At 36.2% G+C, this 16,790-nt stretch overlaps 2 protein-coding genes across 2 annotated transcripts; both read left to right on the top strand.

The window, feature by feature from the left end:
* The first annotated feature begins 2,000 nt into the window (after window positions 1-2,000).
* LOC102716058 (KH domain-containing protein At4g18375) lies at window positions 2,001-8,436 on the top strand. Its single transcript, XM_006659143.3, has 8 exons — window positions 2,001-2,202; window positions 3,234-3,817; window positions 4,459-4,959; window positions 5,039-5,278; window positions 5,349-5,630; window positions 5,741-5,796; window positions 5,936-6,026; window positions 6,681-8,436. Exons 1-8 carry the CDS (start codon window positions 2,184-2,186, stop codon window positions 6,810-6,812), a joined length of 1,905 nt encoding a protein of 634 aa, XP_006659206.1. The 5' UTR covers window positions 2,001-2,183; the 3' UTR covers window positions 6,813-8,436.
* Window positions 8,437-9,354: 918 nt separating this feature from the next.
* On the top strand, window positions 9,355-11,124 carry LOC102715778 (photosystem II 10 kDa polypeptide, chloroplastic). The gene is made up of 5 exons (XM_006659142.3): window positions 9,355-9,593; window positions 9,718-9,770; window positions 10,008-10,063; window positions 10,173-10,225; window positions 10,847-11,124. Exons 1-5 carry the CDS (start codon window positions 9,470-9,472, stop codon window positions 10,939-10,941), a joined length of 381 nt encoding a protein of 126 aa, XP_006659205.1. The 5' UTR covers window positions 9,355-9,469; the 3' UTR covers window positions 10,942-11,124.
* The last annotated feature ends 5,666 nt before the right edge of the window (window positions 11,125-16,790 follow it).

Raw genomic sequence — 16,790 nt, 5'->3', positions numbered from 1 at the left:
TATAATTATGTAAATTTTTTTGAATGAGACGAATAGTCAAACATGTATAACACCAACAACGTATTTAGGGACGGCTGGAGTATTTTTTAGGATGGACATTGTCAGAGTCGGAGAAGAAGACAGAGAAAATGAGAGCAAAGAAAAGCAAGTCGTCTCCAAGGCCAGTATCAGCGAAAATTTTATGGGTAATAAATAGGGTATTATGTAGATATTTTTTAATAACGTGACAATGTATTAATGAAGAGATAGATAAGATCGATGCATTTACAAAAAATAAGAAAAAGGACATTTATCTTTTTCTTGAGTTAACGTTTATACTTGTCGTTTCCGTATTATGTAATTATTATGGTCTTCCTTCGTGCGTCTTGCCTCACTGATTCTGTAGTAATTGTATAATTGACTCGTTGACTTGAAGTCAACTGTGTTCATTTGGCTGGTTACTATTTGTAGATACTCTCTTATAGTATTAATAAATATTTCTTAGGCTACTACTATATGTTATATATATTGTCTTGTAGTAGAAGATTAGAAGCCATATAAATCATAAATCATAAGCAAATAAAAGTGATTAGGGCCCGGTATTTTCTAATTATAGTCCTGGGATTATCCCCAACCAGCTTTCCAAACTCTAAACAGTAATACGATTTCTTTAAACTTTCTTTATCAAAACTTTTTTCATTTTATTTACGAACCAGTGTCTTACATCGCCGATGGAGTCAATTACAGGGCTAATAGTACTAAACATGACTTAAAAGATAAATATTCTTCGAAGATGCTACCAAATATAGTACATAATTTATTTGATACTTGGGCTCTAGCTAATGAACATTATTTGATTTATGTGGTAACTATTTAATGATATAATTGATATAATTTGCTACCACAGACTTAGAAATCTACTTTACAAATATAAGATAGTGAATTTCTATATAAAACTTTTTTCAACAATATACCGTTTAATAATTTATGAAACGTGTACATAAAAGCCAATAAAAAACCGATACTAATCTATGAAAAGATCACAATGTTACTTTTTTACAAATCCAATCCCATAGTAGTTATTACGGAACGTACACAGTAGAACTTAATATTTACAGAAAATCTATAAAACATATTTGCGTCCAGACGGAAGTTCTTACACTGCCTTTTGACGCATGTGCCGCTCCTTCGCACTACTCCATCTCCGCGCTACTTCACGCATCGGCGCCAGCTTTCCCCTATGGTGCTTCGTGCCAACGCCAATCTGCGTGCCGCTCCCCTCCGCTGGCCTCGTGCCTCCCCGCACCCCACCGCCCCTCTTCGCGGTCTCGCCGCAGCGTCGACGATACGGGAAAATTGCCAAAACACCGTCACTCTCCGAAACGTCGTTAGTAAACGAGAACTCTACTAGTAAACAAGGTAGTAATATCAAAACATTAAAATTTTAAAAACAGGCATTAAAAAGTGACCATTCTACCCCTAAGCCTGGTATTAGCCGTATATTATTCCAGAAATTAATAAAAAATATAAAAAGAATTTATTTTTGAATAAATAATCATAGAAAATATGAATAATTATTTTTGGTGCAAAAAATAATTTCTGGAATAATATATGGCTTTTTGAAGACTTCATGGTATTTTTTTGCGTGAAAAAACAATTATTCATATTTTCGATGACTATTTATTAAAAATAAATATTTTTTATAATTTTTACTAATTTCTGAAATAATATATGGCTAATACAAGGTTTAGGGGTAGAATGGTGACTTTTTGGTGAATTTTAGCGTTTTGGTATGAATACCTTGTTTACTAATGGTGCTTTGGAGCGTACTTGTTTACTAATGGCATTACGAAGAGTGCTGTCTTTTTTCATCGACGATACCAATTATTATTTGGTACGAGGAAATATCAATTAGTATAATTTTATCCGTAACTTATCAAACCTTGTCCCGTAATACTGATAATATCGTTTTACGTGACTCGCGTTATCCGGAAAGAAAATCCGTTCCAAAAAAACGAAGGTGCGGACTTGTTCTCCAAAACGAAACCGTGACGCAGCAGGTGCCTCAAGGGAGGGAGAGGACGACGACCCCCAGCTTCCCGTCTACTCGATCCCCCCGCCCCCCTGTTTCTAGGGTTTCCGCTCCTCCTCCCCGATCCCCGTCTCGCCGCCGCCGCCCCTCACGTCCCCTCCCCCCGCCGTCGATGCGTGGTGGCGGTTTCGGTACGTCCTTGCCTTCGACGTCGATGTCGGTCCCCCCACACCCTCCCCCCCTTCTGCTACAATCGAAATTCTTGCGTGGATTGGTTCGGGGTTGTGGGAGGAAGAGGAGGGTTTGGTTGGCCTGCTCTGCTCTGCTCGCCTCCCCCTCCCCTCTCTAGTAGTGTGTGCTCCTCCAAATCCCTTGTGTTCGTGATGCGCCCGTGTTCTGCTATGCTGCTCCTGCTGATTGCTTCGTAGTCGACTAGTCATGTTTTGCTTGTTGCCTTGTTGGGCACCATTCAGTCAATCGCTGTGTCCCTCTAGGGATTCCAATGTGTCCCACCACTTCTTTTTCGTGGTTTCACTTCACCATCTGTTATACTTTCATCGCTAAATCGGGTAGCTGTAGCCTCTGGGACTCGTATTGCATGCCTGCCTTGGGGCTATATCGTTTATGCCTCTATGTATGGCGCAAGACCCATGTGTGCCGCTTGCGCCATGTATGTTTAATTTCATAATTCAATTACAATGCCTTAATTTATGTGTAGTCATGTGCATTCAGTCAAATGTCTTCTACTAAATGTTGCGCCTGACATATTCATAGCTCGACGGGATAATGGTTACAGATTTTATTCTCCCCTTTCGTTTCTTTTGGGTTTGTGTGCTAATGTTTGACATTATATGAATAATCCAAAATATTTGCTTGTTGAATTCTCCTTAAAATAATCTAATTGCCAAGTATTGCTGGGTGAATGTTGATAGTGGTTCACCAGCATCATTGCCTTTGTTTTGTTGGATACCATTTTGCTTTGTACTGCATAAATATTAAATAGCAATGTAAAATGTGTTGCCAAATGCGGCTATTTATTGGTTGCTAGCTTTCATTTTATTTATGACCCGTAGTTTCCCCAGTCCTCATAGATTCCCTTTTTCAGAAAGTACTTAAGTGCTTGATGTTCTTTATTCATCTGTAACACCAACCATGATTTTTAGCCTGCATTTCATTTTGCAGTTAACAAAATAATATTTTTATCCTGCATTCTCTTTTGCAGTTAATGAAATGAGGCATACTGGTAAACGCCCTCAGCAACACAGGGACCATGACAGAGAAGATAGGAGGGACCAAAAGAGGAGGCCAGTACCACGTACCCAGGAAAACTCCAGTAACGATGAATTGGTTGTTTACCGCATACTCTGTCCAGACAGAGTAATAGGTAATGTAATTGGCAAGAATGGCAAGGTGATAAACTCTATCCGTCAACAGACCAATGCTAAAGTCAAGGTCGTTGACCCTTACCCTGGTGCAGACAAAAGGGTTATATTGGTATATTGTTATGTCAAGCATAGAAACCTAGATGTTAATGACGATGATGATAGGGAGCCTGTTTGCACAGCACAAGATGCATTACTCAAGGTACATGAGGCAATTGTTGATGCTCTGTCCATCACTAGTGACTCCGATAATGAAGAAGCAAACATCCTTGTACCAGCTAGTCAATCTGCAAGTGTTATAGGAAAGTCTGGTGCTGTCATCAAGAGGCTTCGGTCAACTTCAAAAGCATTTATTAAAGTGACCCCAAAAGATCCAAATGAAGTTACCCACTCATGTGCTATGAGTTTTGATAATTTTGTTCAGGTAAATTCTCCCATCCTACACTTTCCTTAATTAAAATTATTTGCCAACATGATAGGGGAGGATATTGCATGTTTGACATAATTTCCTTGACCCTGACATATGTTTTGTAATATGATCATTATATTTTATTTGTTTGACTAGCGGTACCCATGCATTGTGATATTTGCCAAATAAATATACTTCTACAAATGTAAAATTAGCTATCCTCTGAGCTAAAAATTGTACACATCATTGCATGAGATCAACCAACCACCTACATATAGACATTTGTGAATAATCCATTTTTCAAGAAAAGGTCCTGCAAACATTAGATATGTCTAAGTATATTCACAGCTATAGAAGATCTTTGGGAGTGAGAGGATTGGTGTACAGCACACACTTACCAACACCACCTTTTAGAATAATTTACAACATGATTGTACAATACTTTAAAATGTTATTTTTAATCTGTTCGGTAAATGCACTTCTAAAGCTAAATGTATTTCTATTGAATTTTGTTCTTTATTTGTGCTGAACTTTGTGTCTGTACACACCTTTATAACCACTCTTTTAAGTTCTGCTACCTTTGACAATATCCATGCTGCGTTTCTATATATAAATTCTGTTAATTGCTATGTATAATGCATTTTTATGCTAAACAGATAACTGGTGATGCTAGAGCTGTCAGAAAGGCACTCTTTGCAGTATCGACCATCATTTACAAGTGCCCATCAAAAGAGAACATTCCTCTTGAAACTTCTGTTTCAGAACTTCCTCCAAGCATTATAGTTCCTTCTGATCTTCCTGTTTATCCATCTAGTAACTTCTACGCGCCCTCAGATGCTGCCATTTCTTCTGGACATCCAAGTCTATCGATCTTAGGGTCAACACCTCATTTTCCTGAACTTGCAGTATCAGCTGATGCTCATAGCCGATTGCCTATTTACCAATCTGTGCTTCCTGTAATTCCTGCTTATAATACACCAACATGTTCTGGGGAGCTATTATTGCGTGTTTTATGCCCTGCTGGCAAGATTGGGTTGGTTATTGGTAAAGGCGGGGTGACGATAAAGAGTATAAGGAAAGAGAGTGGTGCAAGGATAGATGTTGATGACTCAAAAAATGATAGAGAGGAAAGTATAATCACTATCACATCCACTGAGGTTAGACCACACTTCTAAAGCTTTGCTGATTCTGCCCTATGTTATGGTGCTATATTTGAGGTGTTACCTTCTCTTTCAGGCCACGGATGATGCTAAGTCTGCAGCAGTGGAAGCTGTTCTGCTGCTGCAATCAAAGATCAACGATGACAGTGAAGGTAAAATTAATCTTCGCCTTCTTGTTCCGGGTAAGGTAATAGGCTGTCTTATTGGCAAGGGCGGTTCGATTGTCAATGACATGCGGAGTAAGACTAAGGCAGCTATCTACATATCAAAGGGTGAAAAACCACGGAAGGCGTCTTCCAGTGATGAGCTTGTCGAGGTATCTTATTTTACCATTAAAATAGTCTGTTAGTGTGATAGCTTGGGATTTAAATTGCCATTTCAAATAGGTGTTTGGAGAAGTGGACAACCTGCGTGATGCTCTTGTTCAGATAGTTTTAAGACTCAGGGATGATGTTTTGAGGGACAGTGTGGACAGGCAAAATTCTGAGAAGGATGGGAAGTTAACCGCTGCCACTACTGATCCTTTGTATGCAAGCAGTTTCCCTTTGCCTGCATTATTACCTTACAGACAGCAAATCACTCCCCTGGGCTACGATCAAAGGGGTGAAGTCGAACGTGGTTTGGAAGCATATCCACGTAGCAGTTCGTATGGGTACAGCTCCTTGCAGGTACACCATTTTGATTTGTGATTAACTATATTTGTATGTCCTTTGATCTTCATAATGGGATATACATATAATCTTGCGATGTCAGCTTAACCAATGATATTCTCCATCAGGTTGTAGATGATGGCTATCCAGCACTCTCCTCATATACATCAAAGGGATATGGAGGGTACGTTGGAATAGAACTTCCCATGAATTCTGATCTCAAGTGCTGCTGCTCCTTCCATTCTATAATTTATTTTAATGATTACTTGTTATCTGATTTCATCCCTCTTGTTTTAATCCTCTTTTCTAACTACCTTTGATAGACGTCTTCCGCATATGGAAATGACTATTCCTGCTAGTGGTCTATCAAAAGTAATGGGGAAACATGGCACAAACTTGGACAACATTAGAAAGGTTAGTTTATCATTCATATTGCTGGCATCTTGCACTTTTTTCATGAAGCTGGTGCATTAACTCAAATCTTGCCTTCTGCAAGGTATACACCCCTCATGTGTAGAATGTAATAATACTTCGTTCTACCTTTGATTTGGATTCAGCATCTAGAGAAATGACTAGATGTTAAAAAAATATTATAAAATTATATTGCCTCAGTGGTTCATGCATTACGTGTTATGTAGACTAATAATATGTTAAGTTTCTTAAAATAATATTCCATTTTCCAGTACACCATGCAAGTTATTTTTTTTTTGCTAATTTTATTAAAATTATTGGAATGTGTTGTATGGTGTTTGTCTATACAACTGCAAGACTGGACTCGTTTAAGTGGATTTCGTTGGAAAGGGTGTAATCTGTTAGCAGGATTAACATGAAAGAATTATTAAAAATGTACTAACTCCTCAAAATAATAAAACCTAGTACTGGATGTGACATAACCTAGTACTACGAATTTCGCCCTACGTTATAATATTTTGAGATGGCGCTAGTAGTTGGTATATTTCTGACATCCTCAGTGGGTTTATTTTTTAGGAAAAAAAGCCTTATTGGTAGGACTGTAGTGTATTTTTTTCTCCTTTGCATTGATGTTTAATTTCTTGAGTATCATTGCAGATTTCTGGAGCTCACATTGAAATTATCGAATCAAAATCGTCTCGTCACGACCATGTCGCTCGCATATCTGGCACCACTGAACAGAAGCAATCGGCAGAGAATTTGATCAAAGCTTTCATAATGTCTACTTAAGGTTCTTGTTATAGTTTTTGATATAGTTGGACACTTCTGTCTGTTCCTTTCAACTTCTCTTGCCATCCATAATTTCCTTGGGTCCAGGAAAGAGCATCAAATACCTATCCACACAAGTTTCAATGAATCTCATGCTTATCTAAGTGTGTATCCCAGGGGTGAACAGAGTACTCTATGTTCTTTATGTGTATCCCAGGGGTGAACAAAGTGCTCTACGTTCCTTAGGCTCTCAACCTTGACCTATTTTTGTTGCCTTGGTCATCTTGTTTGTCATGTTCAAATATTCCCAGTACATCTCTAAGATTAGTTCAATCTCTGCGTGGTTTAACTTGTGATTTTGTCCTTTCAGCAGTGATAGCTGAATCATTCCATTGTTAGTACAGGGTAAGAACTCCTTTTCTGTCTGTTTGAGAGCCAAGGCTTCCTTTTCGTTTCAAATGCTCTTGTGTCCCTACGATGGAACTTGACAATGATCACATGACTGCCAAATTCATCAATCGCAGTTAATTTGGATCCCTTGTTTGGCATGTTCAAATATTCCTGTTGAGTAGTTAAATCTGTGCATAGTATACAGCTCATGATTATGTCCTTTCAGGACTAATTGCTGATTCCTTATCATGATTGTCCTTTCAGCACCCCCCCCCCCCATGTCCTATGAAGGAATTTTCGTACCAATGATCATGTGTATGTAGTCTTCATCAAATTCTCTAATCACAGCATGCAGATAAATTTTCCAGTGTTCTCCATGATATTTTCACTTTTTAAGTTAATTGTTATAGTAAAACTCACTTGGCTGTCATCTTTGTTTATCTTCCACATCAATTCAGATTTTAGTGCCATGGCCCCATACTCTTATTTCCAGATAGGTTCAATTAGTTAATATTTATTTGCTCTCATTTCCTCATCTCATCTTGGAATTCCTTTGACATGTTCTCATCTGCTATTATTGTATTTGACATTATCAACTGTGAATAGTAGGCAATTGGTGATAACAACACCGTGTACAAAACTTGTACAAGAGTTAGGATTAACAACATGGCTAGGGCATGCAGCTTTTTTTTTGGATGGTTTGGCATGCCATTGCCAGAATCTTGTAAATAGAGGATTTGAGATTCTGGAATTTTGTAGCAGTTTGCCAATGAATTGATTTTTCGTCAATGTGTAGACGACTGGGATACTTATATTCTGTATTCTTGAGGATAAATTGCATTGTTTTTTTTCCCCTCAAATGCAGAGTTTATGGAATTGCTGATGAACAATAGTCTTGGATTGTACCATGATATGCAATTTTAAGCAATCAACATCAGGTTGTAAACCGATGTACAGTACGAGTTACAGTATATTTGTAATTTATACCAATTTACTGATGATATATAATATGTTGGCCGGGAAACAACATGATTCTATTGTTGAGATACTATGATAAACAGCCTGTTTAATTCTACCAAAAAAAGCTGAATTAGGAACTACTCGTGATGTTATTATTTGTGAAATCAAGCTTTAAAGTTGCGAAGATAAGCTAATCAGACACAGTAGCTAGTTGTCAAAAGAAAAAAAAAGAGGCCAAGCTGATCAAGCTAATCTTGATAGACCATTCGGTGCTGCATCATGCGTGAATCACAGATTACTGATGTTATTGTTTTGGGTAGTAACAAGTTTCAAAATTTAACTTTCACTCTTAAAAAAAATAACATTGACTACTAATTTATAACATCTGGTAGATTTATATTATCCAATGGCAGCAAAGCTGAGGCTGAGAAGGACATGAAGGAACATACTAAGGAGCTTGCTCTATTGGGAATTTGGGGTACAGATCAAAGAAGATACCAGACAACTGTGATTTGATCTATTTATCATCCAGTTTAAGTTGTTCGTGCTTTTTTATTTCCCACATAAAAAGTTGATTTTCAGTCTTCTTGTTGTACACTAACTACCAGTGGCTGAAATTACCCTGTGAGAAGAAAATCACCTACCTTATCTTGTATTGTGACAGGCTCAGAATTTATTCATTTTCCCATTGACAATATGATAGTTTAATCCCATCTTTGCCAAAGAGCGTGCAACCCAGATTCTTACCTCGTGAGCAAAGTCTCATCTTTCCTGATTTCGAGTAACAATTTGATTAGTGGTATCTGGATGTGATGCCCTAATGACCATATTAACATCCATTTCTTCATCCTATCTTTCATGCCAGAACATTCCAGACTGCAGTTGCATCCATTGGCACCTAGCAGAGCCTCTGTCACTGACACCCTGGGGCCTGGGCACCACAGGTTTGCTGATTCTTTTCATTTCTTGGTTGATTCATTTGGTGATTTTCATGGTGAAGAGATCAGCTGTCCAATCCTTGCACCACAAAATTTCCCTGTTAACAGTGGCCAAACAAAACTTTTACTCATGTCCACTGAAAATCCCCAGAGGATAACGTTTTGGCACTGGCATATCAGGACCGGGCCATACGCGTGCTGCCACGTGGCACGGCGGCGGTCACACGTGTGCACCCTGCATTATCCTGTCCATCATGTGGTGACTGGCATGGCCACCAGGTTTTGGCGCCACAAGTATATTGAGCTGCCATTGCTGGCCACATCTGCTTTGCATCCATCAGATCAGTTGAGAAACAGTGAGTGAGAGTGAGCTACTGAATTGAGCTGAGGATGGCAACCTCCATGATCACCTCGCCGTTGGTGGCCAAGGGCCTTCCGTCCATCTCCCGCCGGGGATCCTCCTTCGCCATCGTCTGCAGCGGCGGCAAGAAGATCAAGACCGACAAGCCCTACGGTCTGTCTGAAACTTTTCTTTCTGAATTCAGACCGAGACATTAGTTTTTTCAGCTGATTGTGCTGCTTATTGCTGAGTGGATTTCAGTGTCTGAATCTGTGTGGTTTATCTTTTTTGTTTGCAGGTATTGGTGGTGGCATGTCAGTCGATATTGATGCATCTGGCAGGAAGAGCACGGTCAGGACTTGTCCAAACTCCAAAACCTGTCAATTTTTCACTCGAAATTTTGCTAGCTATTTTGCATGGTGGTGTTTATATTTCAAACACAAGAAACTATAGATTACAGACTCTAAAACATGCAAGAATGGACACCCCATGTTTTTTCCAAGTTTCAGAGACAATTCTGCAAGTTTTGTTCAGTTACAGATTCCATCTGGCAGGCTCTAAAACTGATAGATTTTGTGACGGATGCAGGGTAAGGGTGTGTACCAATTCGTTGACAAGTACGGCGCAAACGTCGACGGCTACAGGTAACCGAGATGCAATATACAATTAAGCGCGAAGGAATATTATTTACGGTGTAGTAGTATCCTTAGCAATCGATTGGCTAAATCTGACAAACTCATTGCCGATTTGCAGCCCAATCTACTCGCCGGAGGAATGGTCTCCCAGCGGTGACACCTACGTTGGTGGTAAGTAACCTTTCTTTTACAGCCATAATTGCCATCTATTATCTATAAGAAATACTTCCATACAAGCAGAGAGTCTTAGATGAATAAAAAGAGAGACGCAGATGCAGAAATATGCTGTAAATTACTATAACCACCAAATCTATGAGCAGATAGATGTTCAGTCTAGTAAATTAGTTACAAGTAAGTACTAAATCTGAAAGGGTCTTCTCAACAACCTGTGATGTGATGAAGACTTCTTTCTCCCTAGAAACCAGAAAGGCAATATCTTATCTTAACCAATTATTCTGGCTATTGCTAATGGCTACTTTCATTCACAAATAGCATAAGGATTCTAGGCTATGTACCCAGATACAAATGTTTGTATTTTTGAACAGAGCTAGTACTCGGGTAGAGCTACATGTCTACTCCAGTGTAAGTTACATAAGATGCTAACTACTGCTCTTATGAATACTTACCCATAATTCATATAGTACATTATTAAGAAACTTATGATTCTCTCTTATATTCAGATTAATTACTCATACTGCCACATCCAGCTAACTGCTGCATACAACTATATGCTACTCCTAAAAGGTTAATTATTATTTATGTGATCTTTGTATGCTGGTAATCAATCTGCAGGAACCACTGGTCTTTTGATCTGGGCCGTCACCCTCGCCGGACTCCTCGGCGGCGGCGCCCTCCTCGTCTACAACACCAGCGCCCTCTCCGGCTAAACTGAATGTTGCATCACTCCGCTATGTAACACCAAGCTGGGTGTCTGCATATCTGTAATCTAGCCTCTGATGATGCCCACTGCTTAAAAATGCATTGCGATTAATCTATGTATAACACTGTACGTACTGCATGATGATACTACACTTGATACTTTATTATTTGGAGATTAATTATTGATGCCACAATATTTAGATCAAAACATCTTACATATCTTCTGAAAATTACTAGTAGTCACTCCCTCCGTTCTAAAATGGAAGCATTTTTGATATCTAAATGTGATAAAAAAAAGCTTTTCTAGCACTATTTACAGTTATACTAATCTATACTAAATAAAGTAGAAATATTTATATCTTTGGACGGAGGTAGTGCTACTCAATGAGCATGTCAAAACGAGAGAGTAAATACCCAACAGCAAGTTGACTCACTACTTGTATTTCGGATCCAAATTTAAAGCTAAGGACTGAAGTTATTTTGGTTAACTTATATATTGTCCTGTCAAGTACCCCTACTTCATTGCATATTTGCATGTGGTTCAGTCCATGTCTACCTCTGGTGAATACGTACTACCACAGGGAATATTACCAGGGATGTCAGTGGCTTGCCCTGCGAAAATCTGCCAACAGATCATTTCAGGGGTTTTTACAAATTTGTCACCGTTTTTTTTAATTTACAAGGATACAACTAAAATGACAGTTTTAGTGGTATTTTTGTAATTTTAGTGACAATTTTGCAATAATATTTCAAACCAGTGATAAGTTTACAAAATTGCCCCATCATTTTAATCCGCTAACCGTATAAAAATAATCTATATACGGGTTCACATGTCAGCCTAATAATCTATATACGGGTTCACATGTCAGCCTGCATCAATAAATATTATCAACTCCAGTGGTAGTAGAAACCATCCAAGCCCTGGAGGGTCTCATTTTATTGGACAATTGTTTGTATCCCATTTGATTTTCTTATCGGTAATTCAATTCAGCTGATGGTAAAAATAGATATGACCGTTTGGATAAAATAAGAAAAGTCATTTCTAGTACGTAGGTACTGTGGTAAAGGTTGATTCCAAACAAACTAGCCATAGGATATATTATTAATTATCTACTACTCCTATAAAAGGTAGCAGTGGTGGTGGTGTGTGGTGGTAAATCTGCCACCTACCTCACCACCAACTCACTCCTATTTTTTAAAATAAAAAAAATTAAGACCTATATATCAAACCACTTTTATTAATTCTATTTTAATAAAGTGCTAATGATATTTTTAATAAGATCCCGTTGCAACGCATGGATAATATGCTAGTTATCAGTAAAGTGTACAACCACATGGAAAAATATATGTAACTTTCAAGAAAATCTTGAGTTGAAACCACGTAACAAATACGCAGGGAGCACCCAATAAATACCAGTTACACACAATAGACCATCTTTTATTACCTAAATTTTACTTTGGACAATCCTTAAATATATCTTTTCTGTTTTTTTTTTGTTATTTTTATGGTTTGAACCAACCTAAATAACTTTTCTCGCCTAACTTACTGAATATATATATATATATATATATATATATATATATATATATATATATATATATATATATATATGAGAGTTTGGCCACGCTTGCCTCCGGTAAGTTAACTTACCGCCTCGTTTTTCACGCGCACGCTTCTCGAACTGCTAAACGGAGTATTTTTTAAAAAAATATAGAATTGTTGTTTTAAAAGAATCATATTAATCTATTATATATTTTTTAAATAATTAATAATTAATTAATTATGTACTAATCTATTATTATGTTTTCCGTGTTAGGTATAAGTTAACTTACCTCCCTCAAGCTGAACACGGCCTTTGTTGTTGTACCAAAGCTGATATGTTTAATACTATGGATGTGTATTGAAGAAAATCATTTGGGGTTATCCAAATCATAACACAATGAAGAATTTATCCAGTCAAAATTAAAAGTTTTGACAGTTCAAAGTAAAACTTAGGTGATAAAATATGGCCAAAGTTCTGATCACTCAAAAAATATAAACTAGTCATGGATGTGTACCACATAACATCTACCAACAAAAAAATACACATGTATGAGCTATATGTTTCATATTAAGATCAAGAAATAAGATTTTAGCTTTTAGGGCATGTTTAGCAGAGTACCTAACTTCTAATCGCTTGTTTTTCGCCCACGTGCTTCATGAATTATTAAATGGTATCTATTTAAAAATACTTAAAAAATTATATTAATGTATGTTTTAAGTTTCTTCACGTTAGTATTTAATTAATCATGCATTAATTTGTGCTCTGGTAGCCAGTGGCGCGGTCAGTACGTCATAATGTTAGCGTTAACTTACCGTGTGACTCCTTGATCGAACGGACGATAGTGCGTACAGAATATTTAGATTCGCGTTGACTGTTATGATTAATTTAATGAGTCCTATTCGTCACTTTGGTCGCCGAGTTTTTTTCCTTGGTAAATAAGAAATACAAGTAAAAAAAATGACCGAAAAATTATTCTCAAAACTAAATTGAAAACCACTATATACTCTAGTCCAAAGTCCAAGCATTTTTTAAGGTACCCTCTAATGATTATAAGTCATTTGTTGCTTTGTATCTAACGGATCAGATCTGATTTTATTATACTATACCGGTAACATGTATGGTAAAAATTCTATAATTGTAAAATTTGAACTAAAATGTATAACTTTGCAATAACTTCGTGTAACATATATCATATTAAAATTGATAAATTGATAAATATATCTTATCAAAGTTCCAAATAAAATATTTAATATACTTATAAAAATACATGATTAGATCTAAATTTTACTAGACTAGTATCACTACTAAATAAAATATACCGTAAATTTGGCCAAGTCCAAAGTTGTATCAGGTATACGAGCAAATTATCTAAGTTGGTCATTAATTAATTATTACAGTCTACCATCTACAAATGTGTTGCTGATTTATGCAGCCAGCATCTGTTATTCCCCTATCTAAAAAATTAGATTCCTAGTTAATATATGTATATAGAGAAATAAAATATAAAATATCATTTTTTAATGTGAAAGTAGTACGTCAGTTTAAGTCAGTTATAGGACGGATCTAGCCCATCAAGAGGGATGAGACTAGTATTTTCTTTCTTCTTTAGCCCCCTACTCTTTATCATTTTTCTCATTTTCCTCCGTCTCCTTCTCTTATCTTGCAGGGTGATCCAGCCGTAGGGGGCTTAAGCAGATCCGCCCTGGTCACATATGAAATATCATGAGAATAAAATGTTTTGATATACAAATCGATACGTAGTAGATAAGAATATTGTTTTCTCCCTTCCAAAATAAATAATCACTCTAATTAAAACTTAAATAAGAGGATTATGTTTATTTGAACAGGAATGTTTGTGTTTATTTTGGCACAGGGGTGAGGTGACAATCTATTTTAGAATGTACTACGTACGAAGCGCACACACTTCCATAGTTTCTTTCACGTGGCATTTATGGATACATTTGAAGATTATTACTGCCTTCGTCCCAAATTAATTTTATTTTTCATTTTTTTTGGCCAACTGTTTAACCATTCTTCTTATTTGAAAAATTTGCACAAAAACTTAAAAAAATAGTCACATATAAAATATTATTTATGTTTTATTATCCAGTAAAAATAAAAATAATAATAAAAAAAGTTTAAATAAGACGAAGGGTTAAAACATTGTATCAGAAAATAAAAAATAATCTTATTTCGAGACGGGAGAAGGAGGTAGTAATTAATTTCATGTGTCTGACGGTGAATGTGATGGCAGTGTGTCCACGTACTTCACTAAATAACTGCACACGTACGTCCTCACGTACAATATATAGCTGCCAGCATGCACGACGGTGTACAAAACCGTAAAGGCATACATCCACGAGTTTGATACGCTCGCCCGTATCCAGGATTTTTACTACAGGTTATTCAACTTAAATAGCTTATTTAATTATCAAAAATATAAGATACAATATATATATATATTAGAATATAAAATTAATCAAAGATATATTTTATATATGTTAATAAATATTAAGTTTCTTCTATTATATATAAATATATATAATATTAGATTTAAGCTGAGACTTTTTGATGGTCTGAGGACCACCGTGACCACTCTCTATGTCCACCCCTAACGTCACATGCTTCTTTGTATGCACCAGCTACTTCTGTACCTCCCAATTCACAAGGATCTACCTGTAATTTTTGTTAAGAAAATTCTAGGGTTTTGTAGTATACAGCTAGGGCCGTGTTTGGCCGAGAGTAAGTTACCCGGCGTGGAAAACGGAGTAATATATTAGTACATGATTAATTAATTATTAGTTATAAAAATTATTAGATAAATTAATATGATTTTTTAAAGCAACCTTTCTGTAGAAATATTTTGAAAAAACACACCGTTTAGTAGTTCGGGAAGTGTACGTGTGAAAATGAGGGAATCTGGGTCAATAGTGGGAAGAGAAGCACGCGGCCTAGATGTGCTCTCTATTTTCAAATATGATACGTGATGCTGTTAACTTTTAAAAATAATATTTGACCAATTATATTACAATTATTTAAATATAATTTATTTTATTGTGGTTTGTTTTATCATTAAAAATAATTCAAGCATGACTAACATGTAATTAATATCCAAAAAGTTAATATTATCATGTATTTTGAGAACAGAATTGTGATTTTACTAGATTCATGAATAAGAGGAGATTTAAAAGATTACCATATTAAGGCTTTGTTTAGTTGGGGAAAATTTTTAGGTTTGGTTGTTACATGGAGACAGTGGACATATATTTAAAGTATTAAACGTAGTCTAATATAAAAATAAATTATAGATTTCGTTAGAAAACTGCGAGACGAATTTATTAAGCCTAATTAATCCATCATTAGTAAATGTTTACTGTAGCACCATATTATCAAATCATGACACAATTAGGCTTAAAAGATTCATCTCGTAATTTACATGTAATCCATATAATTAGTTTTTTGTCTATATTTAATACTTCATGTGTCCAAATATTTGAGGTGACAACATAAATTTTTTTATTTTGGGCATGGCCTAATTATAAACTAGAGCTCCCAGGGCTAAAATTAGATCAATCAAGATGTTGACATTGTGACCCAGTCTTTTAATTGGTCATGATCATCTGGGCACCTTTTCCAAGACATATTGCATCATCGTAATTTGGATAGATTTTCTCGCCAGCTAATACTCCCTCCGTCGTAGAATAAACCAATTTTTTACCTTTTATCTACAATTATTTACTCTTCGTCTTATTCGAATTTTTTTGGGATTGATATTTTTGTTTTTATTAGATGATAAATCATGAAGAGTACTTTACATGTGACTAATTTTTTTTCTAATTTCCTGAAATTTTTTTAAATAAAACGGATGGTCAAACGGTAGACACGGAAACCGGAGAATTGGTTCTTTTCGGACAGAAGGAGTACGTCTGTCTCATCGTAATTTTATTTTTCGATTTCGATGTCCATCGTTTGATCATTCGTCTCATTTGAAAAATTTATACGAAAACTCGTCACACATAAAATTCAATTCATATTTTATCATATAGTAACAATAAAAATATTAATCATAAAAATTATTTAAATAAGACGAAGAGTCAAAATATTATATCTAAAAACTAAAATTAAACTTAATATGAGATAGAGGTAGTAGCAAATTTTGATTAGGACTCGGAGGCATTGCTTTAATACATGGAGAATTGTCCAAGAAAGCAACACCTTTTTTTCCCAGCAAGATCCACACTGTCTGTGTAGCCTTGTATTGTGTAGGTGAAGCACTCTCCCTCATTTAATTTTCACACCTTGCTAATGGCATT

Source organism: Oryza brachyantha, chromosome 8, assembly GCF_000231095.2.
Source record: "Oryza brachyantha chromosome 8, ObraRS2, whole genome shotgun sequence".
NCBI lineage: Eukaryota > Viridiplantae > Streptophyta > Magnoliopsida > Poales > Poaceae > Oryza > Oryza brachyantha.
This window is presented reverse-complemented; position numbering and strand designations above follow the sequence as displayed.